Source organism: Notechis scutatus, chromosome 3 (assembly GCF_049901735.1).
Source record: "Notechis scutatus isolate UNSWTSFEM ecotype Mainland chromosome 3, rNotScu1.2, whole genome shotgun sequence".
Classification (NCBI taxonomy): domain Eukaryota; kingdom Metazoa; phylum Chordata; class Lepidosauria; order Squamata; family Elapidae; genus Notechis; species Notechis scutatus.
Window position 1 is genome coordinate 58827159 of NC_142011.1, and position 24997 is coordinate 58852155.

Genomic DNA, 24997 nt, shown 5'->3' on the forward strand with positions numbered 1-24997 from the left:
TCTTTTCAACCACCCACCATTGGGTGCAAGACCCCTTCCTCAATGACCAGTAAGTGGCTGAGAGCACAATTCCCAAGTCCTATGAGACACAATCTCTTCCTGTACCCAGGGGCATCACTGCTTATTCGACCTGGAGCGCTGTGATGTTGACAACATGGGCCACAAGCGCCAATAGCGAAAATTTACAAGGTGACAACATGGGCCTCACCATCGCCTTTTATTTAGAAACTATTAGAATGATGTCTTCGCCTCTACGGAGGCTGCCTTTGACAGGAAAGTGTTACAAAGGGTTCATAGGGACCAAAAAAAAGGGGAATCCGAACCAGACAGAAGCCTTCCCGTAGGACACGCCAAGCTTTGGTATGTCCCAAACAATGGATGCTCTGAACAGCTCATCTGGAGAAGGGGCGTTGGTACTTACCTGACACGCCCTTTCTCTGTGAGCTGTGAAGAGCATCCATCCCCACCCTTATTCGCCTGCTGGGATGCTATTCCGACCAAGTATTAGAAAGGGTGAAGGAGAAGAAATATTTCATCACTTCGACTTCGCCAAAACTGGGGACGCTAGGGAGGAGTCCCATGGAGGAGGAGGAGCGTCCTCTCAATTAAAGCCCAGCCTATCAAACGAGCGACAGAAGCATCATCCCAAACAATGGATGCTCTTCACAGCTCACAGAGAAAGGGCGTGTCAGGTAAGTACCAACGCCCCTTTTATACCTTTGTTTATAAGTTATCTCACTAGCAGTTTTAAAAAATCCCATCAATATTGTTAAGATATCAGGCTACTACCATTTTGTTTTGCTAAGAAAATATTATTTAACAACAAATCTCAACTTCAGTATTTTGTGAGCCTATCTGAATTTGGTAAGAATATGAAAGTTGGGCTCTACTTATATATGCAAGATAAATATGAATAATTCTCAAAGCTGAGTGGTGGAATTATTTCAGTGTCAGTATAAATCTGATGGTGTACAAATCTCATCTATAAATCTGTCATTAAATGATATGTTTCTTTTGTTGTTTTCTTACATTACAAGTTCATCCATAAAATTGTTTAGGATATTTAAAGGAATAACAATAATTATTTGATAAATGTTTACAAACATTCTGTATTTTGTTCCCATTTTTATTGCTGGTACTGTTTGTTTTTATGTAGCCATGGACACAGGGCAGACAGGTAAATGGTACAGCAGATGTAAGTTGTATGCAGTATGAATGGAAAGCCTTTGCATGTTGCAGTCCTGGCGAGCTCATGCTTTCATAACCCATTTAGGCATGTTGGCAACCCTTCTCTTGACCAATTAAAATGAGTGACTTCTGTTGAAAAGAAAATATTGCTGTCCCTCTAAATGTTCTATTATGCATCTGTAGACATATCAACTTAAAAGGGAAATAAACTTTATTCAATTCAGAAGTGAACCCAAAATTAAAATACTTAGGAATAAGTCTATATGGGATAATAGCATTAGTGAGTTGATCTTGTCCTCTGTGTGATAATATAAAAAAGCTCATTTTTCTTTCAGTTGTGGGTATCATCTCATCTTTTAAAGAAATATTTCCCAAGATATGTTGGGAAAGGAGGAGGGGGAGAATAAAGTTCTTGTGTTGCATCTAGAGTATTTTCTATTTAATAGTCTAAATGGTTCTCAACCTTTTCTTCACCACAGATGCCTTTTAAATCCTTTTGTGGCCATAGACTATAGTCACAGGACCACTAAGACTTCACTCATGATTTAAATCATAATATTTCTTAAAGTGTTCACAAACCCTGTGTGACGACATCATGGCCTCCCAGGGGTCCACAAACTACATGTTGAGAACCACTGGTTTGAGCAGTATGTGAATTTTCGAAAGCCTTCATCCATTCACAAAACCTGCCCTGTACTTTAGTTGAGGTTATTTTTACTTCGTCTTTTCTTGTTCACAAAGAGCCTGCTTCTTTACTACTATGGGAGCTGTATTATATTACTTTTAATTTAAATCAACTGCAAAATGTAGCTGCAAACAAGTCAGTATCATGAAAAGTGTCATATAGGAGCAGCGGGCTGCTGTTCTGTTTTACCTCAGGTGAAATGTTTACTGTCGGTAAATAATTGTAAAGGAAAAGTTAATGACTAAGGATTTTTGCAACTGAAAATAAAAGTTACAAATCTAATAATTATTGTTAATAGGCATTCTAATTCTGCAGTTGCTAAGTGAACACTGCTTGAAAATTTTCTGCCTTGGAACTAACTGCTCCTTTCAAAGAAACAGTACTCCTTTTTATTATGTATATTGGCTATTGATAAGTTGATCCATTAAACAGAAGTAGTTTTTCCATATGAAAACTACAGGTGAAACATATTTCTTTATTTGCTTTATATATTTCTTTGGATGACGTTTGTTTTGAAAGGGCCCTGATTTTTTTTAATTGTGATTTTTAAACATGATCGTGCCAAGGAATAGTTAATATTTTGCATCATGTTTATGTATTTGTAAACATTATTTCTAGTGTTTATTTCCCTGCAGTTTCTTCTTTTCAATATTCTTTTAAAATATTGAAAAAATATTTATAATACATATATTTTAGAAAAAACACCTTGAAGACCATAAGAGCACAAGAAGAGTTGCTTGATCAGGTCATAGATGCTTTATTCAGGAAAATGGAATTTTGCATATAAAATGTAACATACAATGACAAGACACAACAATAACAATGGCATTTTAAAAAATAATATTGCCTATTTGGGGTTTTTAACTGTAGCATGGATTCTATAACATTTTAAATATTTGTGATCTTGTGCATGAAGCATGAAGGCATAAATTAAATGTTAAGTTTTTTTCTAAATTTTTCTAAATGGATTTGGAATGTAAGTTGTGTTTCTATATATAGTAGATTGAATGGGAAGTTTGCTCCTTACTTTATTTTGAAATACCTAAGATAAAAAAGATTAACACAGCAAAAACCTTAGAAAATATTTGTTTAGAAGACACATAGTTGTTGACTATGTGTATATTCTGTGTAAGATATCTGTCATATTGTTCTGCTGTGTTTATTCTTTGGGTCAGCAACAATTTGCAAGTGGCAAATTGGATTTTTAACTACAGTCTGATGCCATATGAATCATTTAAATAGGCAAAATCTATTATTTAAATCATTTCTAATAACATTTTAAAATAATACTGTTTGTATCTTTTTCTAGGACAGATGGGCGCCGTTGGTCCTTGGCCTCCCTCCCTTCTTCCGGATATGGAACTAACACTCCAAGTTCAACTGTTTCAGTAAGTTCATGCTCACTGTGTTGATTAATGAAAGATTCCAGTTTTTTTTCCTCCTGATAGTTAATGGGATTTTAGATGTTTTAGATAAATATTTGTTTTTTCATATTCTGACAGAAATGTATTCTTAAAACACTTTTGAGGGGAATATCATAACTGATTTTAGATTCCAAATGAAAATATATTCTGTATTTCCTTCATAATGAAGTTTCATTCTGTTATATTATTCATTTAAAATATATTAACAAAAACACCTGACAAATACAAGATACATGAACATTTGTATTTTTTCTCCTTGAAATGAATCATTATGTATTTTTGTAAAATATTTGCCTGTCCTTAAGTATTCTCTTGCATACATTTTGTTCTTAGTCATCTTGCTCATCTCAGGAGAAGCTACACCAGCTGCCCTATCAACCAACAGCTGATGAACTTCACTTTCTGACAAAGCACTTCAGCACAGAGAGTATCACTGATGAGGAAGGAAGACATTCTCCAGCAATGCGGCCTCGATCTCGTAGTCTGAGGTAATCCATAAATCCTTCATCCTTTTCCTTAATTTTCTGTGATATCCCCATAAGAAAAATTACTTTTGTTTCACCCATGAATTGCTGCAGCAGTACCATAATTCAATTGATAGACTGTATGGTTTGTATATAACTTCAGATTCAATCCTTGGCATTCACATCTAGAACTGAAAAAACTCCTATTTAAAATTTTGAAGAACTGCTGCCAGACTCAGTGGGCTAGATGGACCAATACAAGTCTTGCATCTACTGTATAGCTAGCTATACCAATAAAAACACAATATAAATACAGTAGCGGCTGTATAAACATACTATCTCCAACCCTTGGAAAAAATAAAATATCTCTTAACAGTAATATATTTAGATTAGATCCTAAATCACTTTTTTTTTGTTTTAAGGAAGAACAACCACATGTTTAAATATTGCTGAATTATTGCTGATTTGTCCATATTGACTAGAATGCCTGGGAATGAAATTTAGCAACAATGGATTTTATTTATCTACTTGTGAGAGCTAATGTCATAGGAATAGAAAAACCCAGATTCTGGTCATTTCTTGACCCCTTGGCTGGGAAGTAAAAAAATAATTGATTAATCACATTAGTACATTGTAATTTTCAACCTCAACAACTGTATGATCCAAAAAAAGAAAAAAAAAGTGGCTGTTTTCATGAGTCTGAGAAGAATGCTGCAATTTGACTCCCATGTGTAAAACATGTATAATGAATTACATACTAATTATGCATACATAGTTTATGCTGTTAATTGGTTTATGAAATATATAATCACATTAAAGTGGATGGTATGCTCAAATAGTCATACTGCCTTATGTTGCAATGCTTTACCTCTCACACTTTTTTTTTTTTTAGCCCTGGTCGTTCACCAGTGTCCTTTGATAGTGAAATAGTGATGATGAACCATGTATACAAAGAAAGATTTCCAAAGGTAAGAAGGTACTCTGAACAGTTTGAGGTTTTTTTTACATCCATTTAGTAGGAATAATAAAAATATATGAGATAAAAAATATATGATATAAAAAAACTATTCTTTATACAAAATTAAGGCAGTAATAATAAAATGAAAATCGACATTAGAATTATTTAACCAAATTGAGAGTTTACAAAATAGTTATAAATATTTAAGTTGAGAAGGTATCTTTATCAAAAAAGATGGACTGGAGCTTGTTTAAAATGTATTTGCAATAGGTTGCCAGTTAAGAATCACAATGTGTGCCAAAATATAAATTGGATTTTGTCTGGTACATAAGTAGTATTAGGTGATTTAAAGGTCTCTCCTAAATTTATTTGAAAAATGAAGTATGTTTATAATTCTTGATCCCATATTTTTAAAAACTGTTAAGCTTAAAATTTGAAGTCAAACTTTTCCATCCTTAGCAAGATAGGATGCTAAAATAATTGAAAGATCCACTATGTAGCCTGTAAAAAATAAAAATTACATGCATTCCCATTATAGGTCTCTCATACTATATGGTGTTTAAACTTTTCTGAAATGATGTTTTTATCTGTAATTTATAGAATATAATATCAATAAATTTAATATGAATGTTTACAGTGATAATAGAGAATAATGTTCATTTATTTTCTATAGGCAAAATCCTTAAATAGTCTAATAAAGCCCATTAATTAGGTTTCATATATTTAATTAAGTTTATATTTTGATTCATTTATAACAAAATACCACTAATTATGTGACCCATCTTTAGGCCACAGCCCAGATGGAGGAACGGCTGGCTGAATTGATTGCATCGAGTGCACCTGAAAATGTGTTGCAATTAGCAGATGGGGTCCTAAGCTTTATTCATCATCAAATTATTGAATTGGCCAGAGACTGCCTGGATAAATCACGTGAAGGACTTATTACTTCTCGGTACTTTTATGAACTGCAGGAAAATCTTGAAAAATTGCTTCAGGATGTAAGTATGTCAACAAATGATTTAACCCTTTCAAAAATGTTGGAGCTTGTTGATTTAGAATTATAGAAATTAAAGTCTAATACTGTTGGTCAAGGTGACCCTCTTGATGATTCCCACAGCTTACAACCATAATTCCGGGTTCAGTTATGGTTGTAAATCAAACACCTGTATTACTTGTATTATCCTAGATGTATTACTACCTGTATTATCCTAGATTCATCATCATGAAGTCTTTTGCTCCCTAATTCATCTTTACATATTATAGGTTTAAATATGATAGAATGGGCACATTCAAGCTATATGAATTGAAATTTAATAGTTTATGGGAAGATAGACGTTGTAGAAAAAACAGTTTTAAAGATGCATATGATTATTATTGTATGATACTTTTATGGGTCACAGTCTGTGGCTCTGTGTCTGATGGACTGTAATCTACAAAGATTTTGTGATAATAAAATTAATTTTCTTATGGTTTCAGTGGAAGATTAAAAGCGTAGATTTCTCACATATCAAATCAACTACCTTTAATTGTGCTTGGCTTTCATGCATTTTCTAAAGCTTCCAAAACAGAGATTGTTGATGTAAGAGCTAAAACTTAATAAGGCTGGAAGCAACAGTTCTCAACTTACAGAATACTGTCAAAAGACAAGCCAAGTGTCTCTTGGATCAGAAAGGCAAGAGATAAAATTTCAGGGATTAAATTGTGCATAAATATATCATACTAATTGGGTTCCTGGTCCAGGAGAGGGTACAGTTGGTGCAGAAGATGAACCTGTGTAAAGGGCTATGGCTGCTACCTGCTCTGCAAGAATTGTGAATCTAGGAAGACCTCCAAATTGCACACCAACTCTGACTGAGAAAGTGTGACTCCCTGTGCAGAGTTAAAGATAGAAAATCTTGGTCTTGCCAAAGGTGAGCCAAAATCTGTTCTCCTGCACCAAACTTCTAGATCTCCAGGCACAGGGAAAGAGAAAAACCTTGACAGCATCACCTCATTGGGCCAGTGCTGAGTTGCATAACTGGATGTCATCAGTATACAATAATACAATAATTTCTGTGCTGATGATTGACCTTCCCCAGTGGCTTCATGCAGGGGTGGGTTTCTACCGGTTCTGTCCACCTCGTAGAACTGGCAGCTCTGAAGAGCAGCAGACATAGAACCGGTTCTATGTCTGCTGATGTTTTTGCCCACCCGCTCACCCGGGATCTTACCTGACCTTTATTTCCTGATTTTTTCGACTTCAGCTGCCATGGGAGGCACAGCTGCAGTTAAAAAAGCACGAAAAAAGGGCTTTTTGAAAGGCTGCTTCTCTGCACGCAGCATGCTGATGACAACCAGGGAAGCACATCGTAAATCACCAAATCTCATAAATGACCGAACTGGTAGTTAACCCTGTCAGATCCCATCCCTGGCTTCATGTAATGTTAAATAGAAGTAGTGAGAGAGTACCTCATAAAGCAGGGATCTCTTCTTCCCCTACGAATACTGTTTGGATCTGCCTTGGAGAAAGGAGGAAAATCACCATAACACTGCCTGTCAGTCTCCTAAGTTGGTCCAAAAGGATATCATGTTTGATGGTATCAAAAGCTGATGAGAGATCAAGGTGACCAGGATGGCTGTACCACTGTATGCTGAGCTTGCAAAAAGTCATTAACCAGTATTATCAATGCTATCTCAATCAGACTTGAATCCTAATTGAAAGGAGTCTAGAGAATCTGCTTGTCCCGGACTTTCTGGAGTTACAGATTAATAACTTGTTCTACAAAGGGAAGATTGAAGACTGTATGAAATTGTTCAGATCTGTTGGTGATGCCCAGTGATGGCCTCTTAAGTAAGATCAGAGAGTTGTCTCTATCAAGGCAGATGCAGCTACTTCCTCCTGTAGAGAAGCATTCACCATTGGATGGACCCAATCACCTGTCACCTGTCAGGATTAACCAGAAGCAGAGGTGGGCTGCTGCCGGTTTAGACTGGTTCGCCCATACTGGTTGTTCCGACCACCGGCTGGGCCTGCCCATCCGCCCCGGTACTATCCTGTCCTATATATCTCCCTCTAGTTGGCTCACCCTGTCCATGCAGCCCAGCTGATTTCTGTGCCTCTCCTGCTCTACTCGCCGCAGCTGCCCAAGGTGTACTGGAAGTGGCGCGCATAAAGTTGGCCTGTGTTTGAAGCTGCACACAAGCCGCACTATCACATTTTCAGTTCTGCACTAGGCGAACTGCTTGTTAAAGTATGTGAAGCCCACCTCTGACCAGAAGGAAGAGGAATCTAAAACACCCAGTGGCTAAACTCAGCTCTAAGAAACTGTTCCACTTCATCAGGGTTGACAGGTTCAAGCTCTTTCCAGATAACTAGGCAACCATGCACAGACAACTACATAGGATCTGTACATCCAGATAATAACTCTGATTTTTTCTGCTGAAATGAGACTTCCCTGCCCTGGAATCTGCTCCTGAGGATAGAAGATCTGTAAAAGTGGCATGAAATGTGTTGTCAGTGGGCTTTTCCCATTGTCTTTGCTTGGTGGAAGCTAGCTGGAAGTGGTGATCACATGACCTTGGGATAGTACAGTTGTCATGAATGCATGCCAGTTGTCAAGTGGCTGAGTTTTGATCATGGGGATGCTGCAACAGTTGTAAGTGTAAAAACTGGTCATAAGTCATTTTTTCAGTACTGTTGTATCTTCGAATGCTTAAGTAAACAAATGGTTGTAAGTCGAAGATTACCAGCATTTCTATTATAATACAGATATAATGCTTCCAAATCTTTTGAGGGATGGGCAAGAAAAAGCAAGTATTTTGGGAACATTGAAATGTGTTCGGTATTTATTTTTATTACATCTTTTACTGATTTAAGTTTGCTTTGCTGTTTCAATGCAAGTTATGCATTGCAACGAGTGACTATACCTTAGTTTACATACTGTACAATTATAATGTTGGATACATATTTCTCAAGAAAATAAGTTTTAAAAAGTTTTTGAGATGACATACTTAGCAAATGAATCCCTTTATTATTTGTCTCATGAAATTAGAGGAACCTGGGAAAAACTGCATCTTATTATTACATCAGAGCTGTACTACACTATTTATTCTCTGTACAGGAATTGTAGCATCGTAATGCTCTAAATAAAAAGTGTTTATGTTGGTAGACAGCATGTCTGAGCACCTTGACTTATTCCATTAATTTTTAAAGAAAATATTTGACTGGAGGGATTTTAAAATATTTTTCCAAAACGTTTCCTTAAAAAAAACTTTAGTTTTTTTTCTTCAGTTTCTTTGGCTTTTTTCCTTCCATATACCTAGTTTCTACTTAACTAGAAATCCTGATTAGAACTATGATTCTTAGAAGGGTTTTAACCTGGAAATATTGGTTCTTATTTCTAGAACTCAGCTGCATTAGACTGTATCAGTGTATTAGCTCAATGAGAAAGTTGTCACTGTTCTAGGGAGAAAAGCAATTGCAATTTCATGCCCCAGTGAGTACTATTAGTGACAGATGAGTCTTTCACATAAGGGAGTAACTTTATAATTTACCCATTTCTGCCTCCAGAATGACATTGAAATTGGCAGCAGCTAGAATCAATTCTTTTTCTCCCTCCTTCCAAAGTGAGGTTGGGTGGGATCTGTAATGTAACTTACAACCTTCAGGCAAATATATAGTCTTGGAAAGTACTAATTGGACAGAACACATTATGTTGAAGCAAATGGTAGACAATTGTTTGGCATATAACCAGTACTTTCAAGATGCAGGAAAAGTAGGATATATTTTTAGTAAAATATTTGAAATCCAGACTGATTTGTGAGGAATTAAAACAAATCATAGTGATATTATTATGTGTCCTGAAACTGCAGCCGAGTTATTTTGGATGAACGGCAGCTATGTTGTGCTTCATTACTGTTTTCCTGCAGTATTCAATTATTTTTCGTCTAGCTAAATATTAATGTATTGAATATATAACATGGTTTTTCTTGTTTTTTTTTCTCAATATAAAATAGAATAATAATTAAAAAAACCTTTTTAAAAAAAAAACCAAACAATAAAACTTTTGATATTACTGTTTTATAGTAATGTTTAAAGTTACCTTGTTTAATATCCGGATTTTGGAGAAAAAAGATTTACTTAGAACAATTGACAATGAAGATATTGAAATGGTGGATAGCTTCTGCTTTCTAAGATCAGCCATCAACAGTAAGGAAACAAACTGTCAACAAATACGCTACAGACTCGCACTTGGTAGAGCAGCTAAGAAGGCCTTGAAAAAGATATTCAAAAGTCATAATATGTCTATACCTACAAAGATCAGAATTGTTCTAATCAAAGGTATTCCCTGTGATATTCTATGGAAATGTAAGTTGGATTTTAAAGGAGCAGGATAGGAAGAATATTGATGCCTCTAAACTTTGGTGCCAAAGAAGATCCCTGTGAATACAGTAGCAAACAAGAAAACAAACCAGTGCATTATTGATCAAATCAATCCAGAGTTCTCAAATTATCTTTCTTCAGACATGTTATATAAAGACCAGAACACCAAAAAAAAAAATTATAATGTTGGGAAAGATGGAAGAAAAGAGAAAAGGACGAGTACATGGACAGACTCAGTTACAGTGGCAACAAATTAAGAGATTGAAAATTAGTGATTAGGGATACATCATCAATATGTGGTTACTAGGAAATAAAAACGACTTGATGGCACATAATCTAACTTTTGCTCTGAATAGCTTTTTCTCAGTGGTAATTTTTTTCAATGTCTAAAAAACATTTCTTCCAAAATATGTTTGCTAAATGGAAAGAAAAGTTAAAAGTTCTTTGAATTTCAGTTCATTTTTATAAGTTCCAAATGAAGATAATTCAAGTAGAATATTATGGTTTTTTTCCGTGTAAATGGAATTGCAAAATCTATATATATTTATTGTCTTAGATTGGAAAAACTGTATATTAAACCAGCTAGGAATTCTATAAAGCATTCCTGTGACATGTGCAAAATTGTTTATTGAATATAAATTTTAAGAAAATAAACCTAATAAAGCAATAAATCAAATTATGTGGTTAATGTTTACTATTTTACCATTTTTCTTAGTATTATCGATTTTTATTGTTGTTCTTCATTACTTTTAAATGATAAACAATTGAGCAGATAAACACCTTATCAAAAATGTTGTTTGAATTCAATTTCTCATTATTATTTATCATGACAAACTTATCTTTAATGCTTTTAATAAAAATTGGAGTCATTTTTATGTTCTTCATGAATCTTTTTTAGAATAAAGACAAGGCACTGAAAAAAGTTTTATATATGATAAATTGCGGGAAAAGAAATGTTTAGATTTCTTGTGAATGATATAATAAAAGTTCTACAATACTGTGTGTGAGTTGATCTTATTTTTAAGATTCTCCCAATATAGAACATGAATAATGCTAATTGTGGTTGTGTCGTGCTTTAACTATAATTAAACTACTGATGTTCATTTCAGAGGTGAAATATGTAGTATCCATTCTTTGTACATATTGTAATGCAACATTCTTTTCCCTAGGCTCACGAACGGTCAGAAAGTTCTGATGTGGCATTTGTTACCCAACTGGTAAAAAAGTTGATGATCATCATTGCACGGCCAGCGAGGTTGCTTGAATGTTTGGTAAGCACACAGGGGTTTTTAAGAGCTTTGTAAGATAGTAAAATCTAGGAACCAGACATATGCACTCAATAGTTTAAAATCTATATCCAGTATTGAGTATAACAAAATATTTTTCCAAACAGATTACATAAATCAGAGAAGTAGAGACTGTTCTACTAAAAGACTTTGTAATTTTATGAACAATGGCCTTCTGTTGCATTTGATTTCTTGTAAATAGATCTTGCCACTTCTTAATTGTCATTTCACACAAATTATAGCAGTGATTGTAACTCAAGGAACATAATTTCCGTGTTGTTTATTGCTGGATAAATAAATTTGTATACTGTTCTCAGAGTTTATACTGTGATATTGGAGCTATTGTTCAGCTTGAAAAATAGTGTCATGCAAATTTTGGGTTTAGGGTTAGGGTCAATCTAAGTTGATTGTGACTTATACCGTATTTATAGAAGTAAGCAGTTGATTGTAGAATGGTATGTTTTATTATATTTTGTATTATTTCATAGAATACTTCATTATAATTTTATGTCAGTTGTTTTATAAACTTAGCCAAATTTCAGTTCGATGGAAGTTATAGATCCTGGATTTTGGATACAAAATCATCCATCCATCCACCTCTGACTTCCTTCAGAAGCTCAAGTTGCCACATACAGTTCTCTCACATTTTCTACTTTGTTGTCTTGGTAACTCCATAAAGTAGGTGCAGCTGTGTAATTATAACTAGCTCAAAGTCACCCTCTAAATTTCATGGCTGAATGAGAATTTGAACCTGGATCTTATTATTCTTAGTCTAGTATATCCAATTGATAAATGATTTCTATTTTATATATTAATATAGTATATTCTATGCATAAGGAAGCGATGGCGTTACATACCCACTTCTTTAAAAACCTTTAGGCCTTAAATTCCCTAGATAACTTTATAGTATTTGAACTGAAAGTTATTTTATCTATTTGAAACTAATGGGACTGCAGCCAAAGACTTACCCGTCTGATGTAGATTTTTCTCCTCTTTGAACAGTTGATTACTAATATGTGTTTCAAATCATTTTTGAAAAATCAATTGCTAGAAGATTATTTTTTAGAAAAAGTCAAAAACCTAATTAGTTCATTTAAATTATATGAACAGTTTTGTATGTAGGTAAATAATAAAATAAGAATTTATCATAATTAATCTGTTTCACCTGATAATGAACTGATTTGATTTTACTGGAGCTTTTTAAAAAAGATGTATGGTAAACAACACATCAATAGAAACTTCAGGAATTCTACAAAGTGTGACTGAGAATGTGTATGCATATTACATGGACTCCTTCAAAAAATCATCTTATATGAAAGTATAATTTTGAGAGCATGTTTAAATTAAAAGTAGGTCAGTATGATATTCTGCTTATAATTATGCTTATTAAAAGGAATGCTTACTTATATTACAAGTCTGTATAGGGTTGTTCATAAAAATTGTGCTGAACCAACTATTTTCAGTTACATGCATATATCATTAACTGAGATGTTGAAAGATATTAATTAGCCTCAAAATTGTTTTAAAATGAAAAATGGAAATAGATATAGGCTGAAATTTTAACAGTGATAATGCGAAACTGGTTGTGACAGTTGTCAAATGATGTATCAGGATTGCAAAATATAGTTAACTGTGTCAATACTGTTTTGGTTTTACTTAATGTTTTTTGTAGTTCAGTTTATTGTATCATGTGCCAAATTTATTCATTTAATCTGTCATTGGCTTGCTCCTGTTATTACTGTTGATTTCCTATAATAATAAAGAGCATCTGGTTTCATCTTGTTTTTATGTATGGAGAGATGAACATTTTAATGCCCTTAACTGATTATTGCAAATTATTTTTTATAAAAGTGATCATACCTACAATGTACAATGAAAAATTAAAAATGTAATTACAAATACATATGCTTTTTTGAAATAAAAAAGAATTATCCTTTCCCTCTGATCATGCATTATGTACCAAGTGGCTGAATGCCAAAATAATAATATAATGCAGCCTGGAATACTTCCAAATAGAACAGCTTAATACAGTTACATTATAATTTTCAAGTCACTGCTTTTTTAGTACTGCAGCGTACTTAAGATTATTCATGTGATTTCAGGAAATGTTCTAGTTCCAGTGATATTTAATCCATTCTACATATTCGATATAAATAATACAATACATTTTTATTTTTATTTTATTTGTTGATTTTTTTTTTGCCACCCATCTCAACCACAAGGTGACTCTGGGCAGCTTACAATGTTAAAAAGAATAAAGCAATGCAATAGTATAAATATAATAAAATAGTATAAAACATATAAAGCTAAAGAATGGGTGGAGGAAATAAGCTGAGCAAGGGAAGGTGGGTGGGTTCTGTTATTAATCTATCAGTGACCTCCATCTTTTTTATATCGTTATTACATATAATGCAGTGAATGGTTGCACGATTTAGATCAGGGATTTTTCTGATTTTCTGTCACTTAATATTTCTTCTATTTTCCCTAAATACTTTACAACAGAAATTGGAGCATTACACTGGATGTTATGTGCTGTCTTGCTCCTTATATGGTTATTTTTTTCAATTCCCATAATACTTTTAAATTAATCATTGATATTGGTTTCAGTTGTGTGCCTTTCTAGCTCAGCCAAATTACTTTTCTTGACCTCTCTGATGAACCAACTATTTTAGTAGGCAGGGTATAATGCTTTTGGATATCTGTTCCATAGTTATGCAATGCAAAATCATCTCTCTGCAGAGTTGTAAGACTAAATGAAATAAGAAAAATAATTTTCATTAAGAAATAAGAAAAATGGTTTCCATAATTCTGTTGTCTAATCTTTTATTGCTCTTATGGTGCCTTAATGAGTAATATCATTCTGAATAATCTTTTATCTACCCATTTATATTTTTCTAAAGCACAACCATGCCCTGAGAACAATACTGAGTTGTGTCATAAACTTTAAATCAGGTTTTAATCTGGACTTACAAACTTACATAAATTTAAGTTACACTATGCATTTTATTTCCATTTTTCTTAAAATAAATTATACCTCGAGTTATAAGCATTTGTTTTTTAAATCAAATTACATATTCTCTTTCTGTATTCTTTTGCTTTAGGAGTTTGATCCTGAAGAGTTCTATCATCTGCTGGAGGCTGCTGAAGGCCATGCCAAAGAAGGGGGAGGAATTAAATGTGACATCCCTCGTTATATTATATGTCAGCTGGGCCTTACCAGGGATCCCTTGGAGGGTGAGAGCATTGTATTCTTAGAACTGTAACGAAGCAGAAAAGAGTAGGATATCACAAAGCATCTTAGTCATTGTCACAAACATTAACTAGCACACAAAAACTAATGAGCACATCAACTATTAAGAATGTAAGTATTACGGTGTCCCATTAGTGTGCCTATGCATTTTAATTATTACTTTAATGATATATTATAGTATATAATAATACATATTACACTCTCCAAATTACACAAAGCAGAGTTCAACAAAAAGGTGGTCCTATGGGCTGGAAAGGATGAGTCTTCTGTTTCCCCTGCATTTGCAACAAATCCCTCCCAAACTGTAAATGAAATGGGAAGAAAAATAATTACCATCCCTATCACTTTCCTTCTGTGGGGATGGCTGCATTGGACTTCAACTTCCTTTCCCAGGGGAATGCTGTATGCCAACTTTTTTCTCATCTCAACGACTTTAAGATGAATGGCTTTGAATTCCCAGAATTCTGGCAGTTGAAGTCCTCAATATTGCTGAGGTTGATAAACACTGTGCTGTTCTATTCTTGACTGCTCAATTATGGAATTAACCCACTAATTTTATGTGTGAAGTGACCATGCATATCATATCTTTCATTGCTATACATCTTCTGCATTAAATAGAAATTCATGTGTTGAATTTTTCTGAATACTGCACACAAAAACAGTGAAAGGATACATTAGCTTTTTATAGGAGGAAGTGCTTTTTACAGCAAAATGTAGTGTCAGTGTACAACAATTTGTACTGAAGATGACAAATGGTATCTGGTATTTTTCCTTTTTGCCTTGGAATTTTGCTGAGGCTTCATATGACTGATAGATTGAAATAACTTTGAAATAAAAAAAACAAAGAGAAAAATATGTAACTTACAAAAAGCTGTTTAGGACTCTGATTTTTCCAAATGAACATTTTAACCATCTCACTTATTTTAAACATTAAAAAAGCCTTATGAGAAAATATAGAATCTATCCTATATGTTATTAAGAATAACCTTACCAATACTAAGGAGATGTATTTGCATAGTTACAAAGTAAAGTGATATAATAACAGTGACCATCCATGACATTTTGGTTTGGCTGAAAAGTTCTCAGTATCAAAAATCTTGTGTGCTACTGTTTTCTACCCACCAGCATCCAATATAGGCCCCATGCAAAAACTTTCCCACTCTTTATACTAGTCAGTGTTTCTCAGGCCAAGGAAGAAGGCAGCAAACTACTTTTGAAAATACTGTCAAGAAAACTGTAGGGAATTTTTCAGCAATTGCCAGGTGTCAAGGCTGATTCAAAGGCACACCAAAAAAAGCTATGCAGGAAGGACTGCAAATGAGATAAGGGAATAGGTGTATTATTCTTTGAATACCAATGATTGTATACTATTACATCTTAAAAGCATATTTTTCCTTTCTTTCCAGAAATGGCCCAGCTGAATAGTTGTGATAGTCCAGATACTCCAGAGACAGATGATTCTGCAGAAGGAAAGGTAGTGATTTAACAGCTCCATTCCATAATATAAAAATGTTTCTGCACTGATATTAGCAACGTATAAGTTGTGTACATGTACATTTTTTTCCTAATGATAATTACAGTGGTTATAGAGTCTCCACACATCCCTGTTAAAATGCCAGGTTTTTAAGTGTAAAAAAATCAGACCAAGATAAAGCACTTCAGGATTTTCCCCACCTTTACTATAACATACAAGCTTTTATAACATACAAGCTAGTATAGAATGCACAGCCACATGCGTACTTATAAGAGGGTGTGAACACTTATACAGTCACATTATTCTAGTTTTTTATTTTTCCTCCCTGAAGATTCCTGGTTGTTTTTCAATTGGATTGGACAAGGATGGAAAAATTCTAGTGATTTATCTTGGTCTGATTTTTTTTTTTGCATCTCAAAAACCTGGCATTTTAACAGCAGTGTACAGACTTTCTATATCCACTGTAACTATCTGTTGAATAAAATTAAGTATTATAATGGGAAATATTCAGAAAAAGAATAGAAAATTAAATTTCTTAGAGCAGCCATATTTCTGTTTAATAAATATCACTCTCTAAGTGGTTTACAAAGTCAGCATATTGCTCCCAACAATCTGGGTCCTCATTTTACTGACTTCACATGAAAGACTGAGTCAATCTTGAGCTGGTGAGGATCAAACTACTTGCAGTCGGCAGAATTGTCCTGCAATATTGCATTCTAACCACTGCGCCACCACGGCTCATAAAAATCATGTTACTTTGGAATTTTGAGAAATTACTCTTATTGTCATACACACACACCATCCTATCTTTTTGTAGGAACTGTGACCTCATTTAATACTAAAATTATTACTGTTCTGGACTCTGTTGACTTCTGAATCAACAGTCATTTAATTTTGCTTAGGTTGAGTCTCAGCCTATTTCTTTAAGGAAGAGGGTTATCTATGCTTTTCTGAAGAATAGCTGTATCAGCTCCTCCTCCAAGGAGGCATTCATCAGAACTGAGATCAAGTTTCCCATCTACTCCTTCACAGCTTGTATCATCCAGGAGGGCCAGGGATCCAGCCCACAGGTGGGCAGTCCTTAATTTACCAAGCACTCAGCTCCTCCAGTTCAAGCTCCTTCCAATTTTATTATGGAATTTGTCAGGGTAGCAAAGAAAAAAATCAAGTGGCTTTAGCAAGCATAATGAAATCATAATAGTTCTATTCATTTATGCTTCCAAAGAAGAATTGGGTCGGTGGTGAATATCAGTTACCTATTTAATAGATTAAAAGTGGAATGAAAGCTACTTTTGCTATTTCAGAATCGGGGAGCAACTGTGCAATCCAAGAAAACACCATCAGAAGAGGAGTTTGAAACTATTAAATTGATCAGTAATGGGGCATATGGGTAAGACAAATAAGTCATACTAGCATTTGTTTTTTAAAATGAGATTTTAAAAAACAGGTTAATGATGTGAGAATGCCAGTGTTAATATGTTAATATTTTAAAGTGGCTGCAGAAGAGATTATATATGTCATTTGTTTTGTAAATTATAGGAATAAACCTGTAGGCTTTTTTTCTAATTTTAAAATGCTCCTCTCCCTTTAAATTTGTGATAGCTCTGCAGTAGAATAAGGCTGGTTCCTGTGGTGGTTCTGCTGAAACCTTGGAGGAGGGTAACAGGATGAGAAAATTAGTGTGCCCTTCCTCCTCCACACTGCTGTTTTAGAGAAAAACAAACCATTATTGGGAAATGCCACAGTAATCTTGTTCAGTTATTGCAAAAGGGGTGGAAATGAGCCCTGTCCTTCTATCTCACACTTCCAGGTGTGAATTTCATGTATTCAGCAGCAATGCATTTAATAAGAAAACCATCTTGCATCAATGCAAGTTTCCACACATATTTAATCCTGATAACATAGGATGGAGAGTTCATCCCTCCACTACGGGGCAGATTTCTCCCTTATTTTGTAATGTGAGCAGAGCTCCCCTTTACACCCAAGTGGAAGCAATCATATTGCATATGCCTATAGCAGCATTCACCTTGGTGACAACTGAGATTACCTGGCACTGGCCACCTCCAAGCAGATATCATTTTACACAATTAACATGAGGACTGACAAAACTATAGCAGCAAAGACCTGTTCATTTCCACTTACCAAAGTGCAGTGAGTGCCTATTTCATGTCAGGTGGCCCAAATATCCAAGATGAAGCAGAGGTAAATGTTGGGGTGTGCTGCTGGCCACAGTCTATAGGAACTGGTATAGTTTGCCTGCTGAAGGTGGCATATTAGTAATCAAAGCAATCAGAAACTGGCATCCTGCACAAGATTGAATTGCTGGTCACTCAGACACATTATCTGTATGATAGCATATGTCATGCTTGGTGCTTTTAGACCACTGTGTCCTCCTAGTTGTTCCTCATCACTAGTCAACACCTTACTAGAAGTAGGCTAATTCTAATCAGTTATTGTCCCTTTTCCCCAAAGGGGATTGTAGGGAGGAGGGGGATTTAAGTATGTCGTATTATCATGCAGATCTCACCTCTTTGGGTAGCTGTGTCATGACAAAATGTCAACTTGCTGAAACTGCCCACTTCCTCTGCAGATAAATGCCTTGCATGTCATGCCTGTGGCATGTCCTCTTTGGTCCTAGGTAGAGTTCTGCTATTGCATCTGGGTCACCAGAACCACCATTCAGTGTGCTTTCAGTGCGCTTACATTTAGGTGGCATCTGTTGGTCCTCCTTCTCTGACCATTATTTCTATTCCTGTGTTCCTAACAAGAGAAATGGTTGGCTGGTTGGCTGAAATGCCAACTCCCATTCATTTTATGAAGGGGAAATGTTCCTGAGTCACCCTAAGACCATTACATGGCACCATTGCTGCCTCGGGAAGACGAAGCATAGTGCTAAAATCAAGCCTCCTTACAGTCTTATGTTAATCAAATATTGATTATATCCCCCACTCCCAGTAGCTTAGCTCTCAAGGCTTTTATAAGCTTTTATAAGGAAGCAACATGGTTTAGATAATGTAATGAGTGAACCCTAAACTGGAGATGGGAGGGAAGAGAAGCCCTATGGGTAAGCCTCTTGTTGAAGTATAAAAAGAAAGGGCCTCCTTGAATGTATATGCTCATGTTCCTTGCACGTTGCAATGCACATGGTACCAGTATGTGGTCACAGAACTCATTGGAGGAATCACCCAATAAGTCAACTATCTTGATTTGGGGGAAAGGGTGTATTTAAACTCAAAAACTGACTGAATTTCTCTTTCATTTTGTTTTTACATTAATTAAAGCTCTTGTCAATACAGTATCTTGGATCAAAATTAAAACTACAAATGGAAAAAATAGAAATGGAATTGAGAATCTGGAGGCTGCCTCTGAGACAGCAGGCAACTAAATACATGTGCACCAGTTATCCCCTGATCAAGCAGATGCACCAGTCCATCAATGAGTCCAATTGTCAAGCTGCAATTTTTTCCTTTGTAACTCACTTGCTAATCTCTAAAATTAGTTTGCTTCAGAATAGCTCTCTCGATGTATCAATTGCTTCTTCAGTTCCTGCTATTTCTCTACAAAATTCCACCACATGTTGAGCCTAAACCAATAGCGGCAGGACCATATCTAGAAAATGTTTTGACTCAGGCTGACACCATCCCAAACTAACTTTTCTGTACTTACATGCAAAATGTTTTGCAAATGTCTAATAAATATGGATGTGCAGCTATTTAGATCTGAAGCAGAAAAGATGCTTTAGAAGGGATCTGACTGAACACACTTACTGTACCTGTCAATTGAAGGAGGCACTGATAGGTGCTGTAGATGTACCTTTTCTCTTTTGGATTAAATGGCTGCACATCGCTACCTGAAAGTCTTCTTCAAAGAAAGGAAAATGGTCATTTTTTTCCCCCAGAGGAATACTGAATCAAACAAAAGGGTATAAAAAAATCTTAATACATGGGGAATTGATAAAAATAAAAAGAACATTTGATAATGGAAGTTATATTTGCAGTAATAGTTACATATAAATAAAACAGATCCAATATTCAAATTTTGTAATGCTAACTTGATAGATTTATTTCTAACAGTCTTTTGTTCTTGTTTTCTACTTTTGTTCATGATTACTTGAACCACACATAAAATTCTATCCTTTACTATAAAAAATTTAACTTTAAAATTCAAGTAGAGCCTGGAGAACAAAGATAAATTACTTGGTACTAGTTAATCCTGTCCTTTTTGTGAGTTCTTTCTAGCTTTCTAGCTCAAACAAGTGAAACTTTAGATGCATTCTTTCTCATTTCCTGTATAACATATTGTTCATGTGTTACCATAGCGCAGTGTTCTTGGTGCGCCACCGGAATACACGTCAACGTTTTGCAATGAAGAAGATTAACAAGCAGAACCTTATTTTGAGGAACCAAATTCAGCAAGCTTTTGTGGAGAGGGATATCCTAACTTTTGCAGAAAATCCTTTTGTTGTCAGCATGTTTTGCTCCTTTGAAACGAAGCGGCATCTTTGCATGGTCATGGAATATGTGGAAGGTATCCAGAATTTATCCAGACATTGTAGTAGATTGTTTTAATTAGGAAGAGAGAGATTACATATGATGCTTCATTTAGATGCTAGGGGACTTTCATTATTTTATCAGTCTAGGATTTGTTTCATATCTTTCAAGATAGAATGGCTATATTGTGCTATAAAACTTGCTCTGTTCCACCATATTTCAGTAATATATGCCAAATCTGCATATTTGTCCATCACTTTAATGAGCTTATGAATGAAAGAGAATACCAACTCTATACCAACAGAATTGGTATTTACCAACAGCAGCCAAAACAATGCAGCTGGATGTACAATGAGCTTATTGATCCAGAAGAGGAACCAGGCACCAAATACTTCCTACTGATTTTTCCTAATTCATCACCACCAAATTATATTCCTATCTGCCTCACATTTCCCTGGTCTTCCTCCTTATCAATGTCTATTTAGCATTGTATGGCAGAGTATGCAGAAATATCCTATTTTTGGCTCCTTTTATATATTAATGTAACATTCCTCAGTTATGTGCACCTATTGAGAACAAATCTAGAAACTGATCTATTATTTTAAAGATAATGCATTAGACTAAAATATTGGACAAACATTTGGTCCAATAAAATAACATTTAAAATTCTTAGTTTAGTGTTAGTTTTTCTTTTGATTAGACATGGATGGATATACTGTACATAACATGATATACTGTCAGCTTTGTATAGTTCGATAATGAATACAGAAATTATTTTTACTGTGATCTAGGAGGGGATTGTGCAACTCTTTTGAAGAACATTGGAGCATTGCCTGTAGACATGGCAAGAATGTATTTTGCAGAAACTGTACTGGCATTAGAATACCTCCACAATTATGGAATTGTCCACCGTGACCTAAAACCTGACAAGTATGCTTTTAACTTCTCATGTTTGTACTTGCAGTTGCAGCTGTTCATTCTAAAAATATCTATAGCAACAACTTGTACTATTTTTTCTCCTCTGGAAGGGCAACCTTTCATTCCAATATTTATTCTGGAATTGCTTCTTGATAAATATCAAGATTTTGATTATTTCAATAAAATTTATTGAAAAACTATTATTTCATTAATTGTGTTCTAAATTTAAAGTGAGGCTTTTCAACAACAGGAAACCTTTGATTGTCCTTCTGCAAGGATACATTTAATACCCAGTAAAAGTGCAAGGTGAACAGGCCTATAATTTTATCATTTTATACACATATACTTGGCTCAAACCTTTAATGGGTGAGACTGTAAAGCAAAGAACAAAGATAGAATTTAAATTAGATATATCTAGTAAGAATTTAAACTTTCTGGAAGATAGCAATGAAAAATCAGTTCTATAACACTGGCAAGAAATGTACATGGATGCAGTAACCAGAAATCAATTCAAGGGCATTTTAAAACAAAAGCTCATTGATTTAAATTAATTTGTTTAAAAGCATTATTAGGTTTGGGTCCAATTCAGTGTCTATATGTAAAAGTATTCAAATCTGACTCAAATTAGACCCTGATTTTTTTCCCTTAAAGTTATGTAGCAGGTAATTCCTTTTATGGCAAGGCTTAGATATATATAAATGTTAGTTTCATGTACAAATGGGGAAATGTATGTCAAAAGTCATATTCTAATGAAAATAATAACCTCATAGGCCATGTACTGATAATAAACGGTAATAGAGTTGTCAGTAATCATGGCCAAAAGCAAACTTGGGCTAGGACATAGCTAATTCTAGCTTTCTTTCATTTTTGTTTTTTTCTTCTTGTTGAAATACGTCATCACCAAGGATGCAGATAGACACCAAAAATAATAATATAAAAGAACAGGGTTCTTTTGAACAGAGTTACATGATTGGAGGCATAGCTCAATGGAAATCTTTTGTGCTTTGTAGTTACTCTTACCTAAATTGTTGGCAAGTCCAATGAAAGCTTTCTAAGCTTAATTCCCATGGAAGGCAGATAGCATAGATGGCTTCATAATAACTAGCATGCAAAATGCATAGAAATACATATTTCAAATGAGATAATCCTTTAAGATTTTCACTCTATGTAAGACATTTTCTACAGTAATGAGATATTAAAGTTATAGGTAGTTCTCGACTTATAACCATTCATTTAGTGGTTTTCAACAGCATTGGAAAAAAATAACTTATGACCAGTTTTCACACTTATGACCATTGCAGCATCCCCATGGTCATGTGATCAAAATTTGAGTACTTGGCACCTGGCATGTATCTATGACAGTTCCATTCTCCCACATAGACCCAGGGTCACGTGATCACCATTTGTAACCTTCCCAGACGGGTTCCAACAAGCAAAGTCAGTGGAGGGAAGCCAGATTCACTTAACAACTTCAGTGATTCTCTTAACAACTGTAGCAAAAAGGTCATAAAATGGGGCAAACCTCACTTAACAACCTGCCTTGTTTAGCAACAGAAATTTTGGGCTCAGTTGTGGTCATACATCGAGGACAGCCTGTGTAACATTTATTAAAGTGTGTGTGTGTGTGTGTGTGTGTGTGTGTATGTATGTATGGAGAGAGAGAGAGAGAGAGAGAGAGAATGGTATTGTGGCATGATTAAATGTTCATAAATGACATTATAATACTAATCTCTATTCCCCTTTTTCAGTCTTCTCATAACTTCAATGGGTCACGTCAAATTGACTGATTTTGGCCTTTCCAAAATTGGCTTAATGAGTTTGACAACTAATCTGTATGAAGGTCATATTGAGAAAGATGCCAGAGAATTCTTGGATAAGCAAGTAAGCCAAAATTACAGTTTTGAAATTACTATGCATACCTGCATATATTAATTTTTTAAAACTGCCTAAAGCCAATATGTTCAACATGGGTTTTATACCCTGACCCAGAAACAGCACAGTAAAATTTTAACTCCTTTAAGTATAGCAATGAAAAATTCTGCTCAGTTTGGACAGATTTAAATTAATCTAATCTCAAATGTTTTTGTGCAAGTATTTAATTAAAAATATTTGCTTTTTTGGGTAATGAATAATGAATTTGTTCCACGTTGTTTAAACATGATTTACATTACAATTTTATTGTTTGATTTTCTCCATTAGAGATTTTCTACATCCTAGCATTTTTAAAATTTTCTTTCCAGGTATGTGGGACTCCAGAATACATTGCACCTGAAGTAATATTGCGACAAGGGTATGGAAAGCCTGTGGATTGGTGGGCCATGGGAATAATCTTGTATGAATTTCTAGTTGGTTGTGTTCCTTTTTTTGGAGATACCCCTGAAGAGTTATTTGGGCAAGTTATCAGTGGTAGGTATCCAACTTTTATAAGTATTAAATGTCTTCTTGAAATTGATAAATGGCTTAAAATCATTTAATTAAACAAGAAGAATATTAGTAATTTAGTATTATTTAGTTAGCTTATCTGATTTTGGAAAATGGATACTGTCTCCTTCGGGCTCCAAGGTAATTTCCCCTGCAATACAATAAAACAAACATTAAAAAGCAAATGCCATACATCAATTCAGCTGGTGCAAAAAAAAGATGTATTTCTCTTAATTTTATTTGGAAATTAAAAGTTTTGCTTCTATTCTTCATTTGTCAATTATCTAACGTGAAATTTGCAAAGTCATGCATGAAATCACAGAAACAGAGCCAATTACACTCGAGACTTAGCTGTAGTAAAACAGAACATGGATACTTTGATAACATACTAAAGACCTACCTCATTGATGTAGCCAACCAAATATATAAGTATTGTATGTTTTTAAATGGCACAAATAGCAGTTTTAATGTGCCATGTTATACATTTTTTTTGTCTCTGATCCAAAAGGATATTCCCATTTTTTACTACATTTCTGCTATTGGCCTATGGATTATATTTGGAAGGGAGTGGCAGGAAACCCCTGTACTGCGAGTGGAACTTCATTTGTAGAGAGTAGGATTCAACATGCTAAACATTATAAGAAGAATCTACATCAACACACACACACACTCACACACACACCATATCTATTGGCATGTAATTTAATATTTGAATGTATTATATATTTAAATATGTTATGTTGGATTTAGAACCTTCATAGATAGAAATTATCAATATACAATTGTATTATAAAAAATATTAACCCAGTTGATAGCTAAATATCCATATCACCTGCAGTACATTCAGTAGCACTGTGCATATTATACTTCAAGAATGACTCAGAAATGCTTCAGATCTCCTCTGAGGGCAGCATATTTAGCTCTTCATTAAAGCACATTAACTTTTTAAAGATTTCTGTATGAGCCTGAAAAATGATGCTGCTGCTTTATGGAATTTCACATTTAAACTTAATTTACAACTCTTAAAGCAGCAGTGAAAGCCAGTTTGGTATAGTGATTATATCACCAGTCTAGAAA

At 34.5% G+C, this 24997-nt stretch overlaps 1 protein-coding gene across 11 annotated transcripts in view; it reads left to right on the forward strand.

Moving 5' to 3' along the window:
• MAST2 (microtubule associated serine/threonine kinase 2) overlaps positions 1 to 24997 on the forward strand; it is a 136871-nt gene that overhangs the window by 88457 nt on the left and 23417 nt on the right. For 5 of the 11 annotated variants that reach the window (XM_087960192.1, XM_087960193.1, XM_087960200.1 and 2 more), the window contains 13 exons: positions 1157 to 1177; positions 3183 to 3261; positions 3631 to 3785; positions 4654 to 4729; positions 5508 to 5717; positions 11251 to 11352; positions 14469 to 14601; positions 16024 to 16091; positions 17396 to 17481; positions 20410 to 20618; positions 21373 to 21511; positions 23248 to 23380; positions 23740 to 23905. In XM_087960192.1, coding sequence (XP_087816318.1) covers positions 1157 to 1177; positions 3183 to 3261; positions 3631 to 3785; positions 4654 to 4729; positions 5508 to 5717; positions 11251 to 11352; positions 14469 to 14601; positions 16024 to 16091; positions 17396 to 17481; positions 20410 to 20618; positions 21373 to 21511; positions 23248 to 23380; positions 23740 to 23905 — 1577 coding nt within the window. The remainder of the gene's footprint in view (positions 1 to 1156; positions 1178 to 3182; positions 3262 to 3630; positions 3786 to 4653; positions 4730 to 5507; positions 5718 to 11250; positions 11353 to 14468; positions 14602 to 16023; positions 16092 to 17395; positions 17482 to 20409; positions 20619 to 21372; positions 21512 to 23247; positions 23381 to 23739; positions 23906 to 24997) is intronic. The other 6 variants (XM_026665789.2, XM_026665791.2, XM_087960198.1 and 3 more) reach the window with 3 other exon arrangements.